The 6,356-nt window shown below is 45.3% G+C and overlaps 1 protein-coding gene across 1 annotated transcript; it reads left to right on the forward strand.

Annotated features, from left to right (window-relative positions):
* Positions 1-2,740: 2,740 nt before the first annotated feature.
* On the forward strand, positions 2,741-5,982 carry LOC308359697 (oncomodulin; the record flags this gene model as incomplete). Its single annotated transcript, XM_080830936.1, has 4 exons — positions 2,741-2,801; positions 3,606-3,738; positions 4,408-4,517; positions 5,957-5,982. The coding sequence occupies 4 exons, from the start codon at positions 2,741-2,743 to the stop codon at positions 5,980-5,982; spliced, it is 330 nt and encodes a 109-aa protein (XP_080687062.1).
* Between the last annotated feature and the right edge of the window lie 374 nt (positions 5,983-6,356).

The raw sequence follows: 6,356 nt of genomic DNA on the forward strand, positions 1-6,356 counted from the left end.
CTTTTCACCTTCTCAAACCGAACCTCTGCCCCCGTTGAACAGTAACAGAAAGAAAAGACTCAACAGAGTTTCTATGGCAACTTAATGTCAGCAACCTACATTCTTAGCAACCTACTTTCTTGCGACTGGTTTTCAGAAATGGCTTTTTTTTTTTTTTTTAATTTGATGGAGAGTGAGAGCGCTAGCAGGGGAAGCAGTAGAGGGGGAGGAAGAAACAGACTCCCCACTGAGCAGGGAGCCTGATGCAGGGCTCGATCCCAGGACCCTGGGATCACCACCTGAGCCGAAGTTAGATGCTCAACCATCCGAGCCACGCAGGCACCCCTAGAAACTGCTTTTTAAGGACTGGGCAAGTTGGTGAGGGTTGGTAATCCTGTTTTCAAGCTCTTGTTTCTGTTTTTCTTTTCTTTCTTTTTTTTTTTTTAATTTTACTTATTTATTTGACAGACAGAGATCACAAGTAGGCAGAGAGGCAGGCGGGGCGTGCGGGGGGAAGCAGACTCCCTGTTGAGCAGAGAGCCCGACACGGGGCTCGATCCCAGGACCCTGGGATCATGACCTGAGCCGAAGGCAGAGGCTTAACCCACTGAGCCACCCAGGTGCCCCTGTTTTTCTTTATCCGTTCATCAAATAATTACTGAGCACCTAACTAGGTTGGGGACTGTGCCACGCTTTGGGGCATGTCATGTGGGCAAGACAGGAATGGTGCCAGTCTGACGCTTGGTAACCAAGCAATGCCGTGGGTGTTCGCGAAAGAAACTTCCCACTGAGGACACCAGCGAAAGTACACTGCTGGGTGGGGGCGGGGTGGTAGGGGGATATATTTGGGGACAAACTGAAGATGACGATCTCGATGATATTACCCAGGAAAGATCTAAAGATCATGGTCTACTTTGAAGCCACCGACTATTTCTGATTGCAACAGGGGACTGGTTTTTGACTTTTAAAAAACTCGAATGCAGCCTTAAAACATAAGGAAATCCTGTCACACAGCACCACATGGATGATCTTTGAGGTTCTTATGCTAAGTGCAATAAGCCCATCACAAAAGACAAATACTGCAAGATTTCACTTATGAGAGGTGTCTAAAGTTGTCTAACTCGCAGAGACGGAAAGTAGAATGGTGGCTCCCAGGGGATCGGTGGCGGGGGGCGGGGGTGCAATTCTTGTTCAATGGGCATAAAGTTCAGTTTTGCAAGATGAGAAAGTTCTGGAGATCTCTTACACAATCATGTGCATCTAGGTAACACTACTGTACTGTATGTATATTAAAATGGTTAAAACGGTAAATTTTACATTGCATACTTTTTTAACCACAATTAAAAAAAAAAAAAAGTCTAGCACAGTGCTGGCTACACAGGGACTCAACAAATATTTGCTGAAAGCCCAAAACAAACAAAAAGCAGAAAACCTTGAGGTCTTAAATCCTGGCCTCGTGTTTTTCTTACACATTTTAGATAATGAGGTTTGGGAATGGTTGGTTGCTTGCCTCCTTTTGGTCTTTTTAGTGCGTGAGATTTAAGAGATCGCTGGGAAAATCCAACTCAAGACTTGTTTGGACAGTCATCCAACCCGCGCCACCCCTTTGATGGACAAGTCTATGGGTGCATCTGACACTGACTTTGAGTCTGTCAACTCTGGACCAAGGTCAGCCTCTCACGTCCATGGCTTGGGGGTGACAGCAGGCCTGCTTCAAACAGCCGCAACTAACACCCGGGGGTCATTTTACAGAAGCCCCCCCATTTGTGTTCACCTCGTTTTGGCCACTGTCTCCTCTTAACCAGCTTTTTGGTTTCTTCTCCACACTGCCAGCAGGTTCATTTGCAGAACTGAAACTTTAGTTAAGGTTTGTTGAGGTTTGTTTTTAAAAACTGGCTGTTCCCACCCACATTCCCTTGTGATATAAATAGAACAAAAAAGAGGTTTAATTAGCAAGGCAAGACATTCGAGCTATGGTCTACTTGATCCTTGAAAAGGAAATCTAAGAGGTTCTTACTATCACTTTTTCAATCCTATATAAGGTAGGTCAGTAAGGTAGCAATAGTGCATCTGTTTTGTGCTCCTTCAGCTCTTTTTCCTGGTTCTTCTTGGGGAAAAATCTGAAAAGGTAAGTAGCTGGTGGACCTACAAGACCCCAGACTCTTCTTTCCTACTTTCTTCCTACTTCCCTACTTCTTTCCTATGGATTCCTACTAGGTTGGTGCATGCTGTGCTCAGATTTCCCTTTCCTTGTGGACTTGACACATGAAAGGAGTCTCTTTGATCTCTGGTAGATGGGCTTTCCATGTCTCTGATTCCCATCCTTCAGAATAGAGAGCATCTTTTCCACAGAAGATATCCAAGTATATCCTTCTCCACATGGAATTGGAAACATTGAATTTCCAGTGTATGAACATAGTTTTGTAGATGACTATGTAAGTGATCCATTGTGCAAATATCCTTTTTATTAAAAAAAAGGGGGGGGGGGATCAAGTCATCCTCTAAGCTGTAGTTCTAAAATTTGTCTTTGAAGAACATTCAGGAGAAGGCAGAGACACAAAGGGGGCTGGAATCTTTTCAGTTTATGGCTTGTATGTGGCTCTTCTGTCCCTTCGTTTAATACAATATCACACTTATCGCATTTAAAATTCCCCACAAACACACAGTTTCCGTGGGCCCAGGCGCCCATAACGCCCCTGGGCGTGCATTTTCCTGCTTGTCATTGACCGCATCTCATTTATTCTGTGTGACTAGGTGGAAAATGAGCATCACAGATGTCCTTAGCGCCGACGACATTGCAGCAGCCCTGCAAGAGTGCCAAGGTAAAGGGCAGCGGGGGCAGGGGGGACTATTTCCCAGCCGTTCCCACCTCCAGCAAAGCCACAAGGATTAAAATATGGACTTTGCTGAAAATCCGTGGGATCAGAGAGTAAAATTGTTGTCAATGAAATAACTAGTTACAGAGCCTGTGATTCCATTGCCCTAAGGTGAAAAGAAACGAAATGTGAAAAAAGAAACATGTGGATACCTTGTAGCCTGTTTGAATGCAATGACCTCCTTTCACCCAGCCCAGGAGACCAGCCCTGCTGGAGTCTGAGACACACAGGCTGTAAAAAGGGAAGAGGGGAAGGCACAGAGGAAGGAGGGGGAGACAAAGTCAAGTGGGCAGAGAAGGTGGGGAGGGAGACAGGAGATGCGATCACAAAGCCACCCGGTCTTGGCTGCCTCATAGTCTTGCCCTAGTCACAGCCCTCTTTGTCTGTCTGTCTGTCTGTCTTTATTTATTTATTTTTGAGAGAGCGTGAGAGAGCCGGGGTGGGGGGGCAGGGGCAGAGGGAGAGGGAGAGAAAGAATACTAAGCAAGTTCCACGCCCAGCAAAGAGCCTGATGCAAGGATCGATCTCATGACCCTGAGATCACAACCTGAGCTGAAATCAAGGGTCAGATGCTTAACGGACTGAGCGACCTAGATGCCCCGTCTTTTTTTAAAAAGTGAGAACTGAGCATCTCTATAGCTCGAGGATATCATGAGGAGGGGTTTTGATAAACCTATGTTTTCAGCCCCTTGGCCCAAATACGGAATGTGACCCGATGAGCCTCAGAATAACCCTCTCTCTGTCCTTCAGACCCAGATACTTTCGAACCCCAAAAATTCTTCCAGACATCAGGCCTCTCCAAGATGTCGGCCAGCCAGGTGAAGGATGTTTTTCGGTTCATAGACAATGACCAGAGTGGATATCTGGATGAAGAAGAGCTTAAGTGAGTTTTTTCCTGAGCCTGTGTGGTGCCCTTGACATGGCTAGGTGGGTTGGGAGCCGTGGAGGCCAGTTTGGTCAGTATTTCTTCAATAGCCAGTGTTGATGCTGGTTTTTCCACAGAGCCTCACGCAAGGGAAGACCGTATGTCAGTGGGCCATGCTTCTATCCTTGTAAGGCACTAGACATGGGCACTGGAGACAGTAGGTGCAGAAGTTCATTCATTGTAGGTTTTTTCTTTGGCAAATGGACTTATCAACAAAACTCTGAAAAAAAAATCTTTAATTTTTAAAAATTTATCTCTTTCATTCATCTGAGAGAGAGAGAGCACGAGCAGAGGGAGGATCAGCGGGAGAGGGAGAAGCAGACTCCCTACAGGGCTAGGAGCCCGACACGGGACTCGATCCCAGGACCCCGGGATCATGACCTGAGCCAAAAGCAGTCGCTTAACCAATTGAGCTACCCATGTGTCCCCCTGAAAGAAAAACAAAAAAACTATTAAAAACAGAATTCCCACCAGTAGTTTCTATAAGGAAGGCAAGTTTGACTTGTGTAGACCTTTGACGGACTATCACAATGGCCAAGAACAGGTGGTTTGCTTCAAGAGGAAATGGGGAAGCACAGGGACATGTGGTCTTTCAGAAAATTCCCATCAATCTTGATTGTCCTGCAGGTTTTTCCTCCAGAAGTTCGAGAGTGGTGCTAGAGAGCTGACAGAGTCAGAAACCAAGTCCTTGATGGCGGCTGCAGATAATGACGGAGATGGGAAAATTGGGGCCGATGGTACGTTCACACCTGTACCCAGTACAAAAGAATTTAGCTCTAGAAGCAATCTGGGGGACTTGGGTCATGGGATCAGGCAGACACGGTTAGTGAAAATCCCCCATTCTTAACCTTGCTGAGCTTCAACCTTCTCATCTGTAAAATGGGTCTACTGTGAGGATACCAATGATGTATATAGAGACTAGTGTGATGCCTGGGAAGGTACCATTGAACATGGTCCTGTGAGTCGCTGTCTATGACCCGGAAAACACCCTTCACCCGACCGGGGGACTAGCTATGGCCTGGCTAATGATTTGCAAGACACCCTAATGCATCATGGCAATGATGTAAGGAATTTCTACCCCTGGGATTTGAGCCTTTCTGAATAAGGGAAGGATTGACATTCTCAAGTGTGTCTCATATCAAAATGTCTATTGACTTGAGTAGGAAAGCCTCTTAGCTTTCAAGGATTTAAACAAACACATTTTATTGGACATTAGCCCACCAAGTGGACAAAATGAGAGAGTAGATCAAACACGAGGTATGGAGCCTTTTGTGTGCAGAGACCTATATTCAAATTTTAGTATAGCTGCATGGTTGCAGAATTATTTTCTTCATATTCAATTATGTTGCTTACATGCTTTTTAGCTACACTGTGCATGCCAGCTCAGGAGAATTTATGCTTGGTCTTTATGGTGATACTAACTAGATATTAAAAACTCCTATTAAATCCTCCCTTTAAAAACCTCTCCAAAATTATACCACTATAACTTACTACACAGGCGTTCATGTAGCTTCTATTTATAGCTCAGAAAGATAGCTGAGGTAAGAGAAGATTGATTTATTTAAATCTAGCCACCAGGGAAAAAAAAAAATTCCAGGTAGGCAAAGTATACCAATAAATATAAAGCAAAACCCCAGTTTTCAATTTCAATCAGTCACATCCGCTCATTTTTATCCTTACCCCTATCACCATCACCTTTTAGTAACATAAACTCTTGGGGGTAAGGTGAGAGTTCAAGAAAAGTGAGTTCCGAAGTCCACCGTATGAATTGTTTCCTACATCTGTACAATGTAACTTCTGAAAAGAGGAAGAAAACCCCCTTCCTCTGTCTTAAAGTAGCCAGAGAGCGGAGCGATCCCAGATTGCGATAGGGTATTATACCAAGTCTGTGCACTGTCAGAGAGAAATGCCTGGACTCCCAGGTTCTAATACAAGGGGCCCTATTGCAAAGCGGAAGATGTTTGTTAGATTACGCAGGAAGATGGGATGTTATAGACCAGCTCCATCCGCAGCCAGTGACACATTTTCCCCCTCCTTTTGTGCCCTTAGAGGGGGCCAAGCCCATCATCTGACAATCTGCTTCCTTTCCTCTTCAAAACTCCCACCAGCTGCCACGACATGTCGGTAAAAATATCCAGCCATTTCCACTGATGCTTTCTCGCCTCTTCTGTTCTAGAATTCCAGGAAATGGTGCATTCTTAAAAGCTCCAGGCTGTGGAGATAAAGACAATCAGCCGGAAGACCTCCAAAGCCCTAGGAATGGGAAACCCCCACTTCCTCCCCCTAGTTTATTTATTCATTAACACCCCCCCCGCCCCCACAGAAGTGCTTCTGCAATTGACTTCCTGTTTTAGCAAGGTAATAAGACAGTCATTTTTGAATTTTGGTGGTTGATATGCCTGATGACTCCTGCAAGGCCCTCGGCAGACAATGCCTTTAAAATTCAACCAATAAAGATGCGTTTCTCATCATCTACTGATGTGTGGGTGTGTTGTTGTCATCGTGGTGTCTTCATAGCAGGGTGCAGGGATGAAAGCAACTTGGGGGCTGAGGGCTTTGAGAAAGACTCCTGGTCC

Source organism: Martes martes (genome assembly GCF_963455335.1).
Source record: "Martes martes genome assembly, chromosome: 18".
Lineage (NCBI taxonomy): Eukaryota > Metazoa > Chordata > Mammalia > Carnivora > Mustelidae > Martes > Martes martes.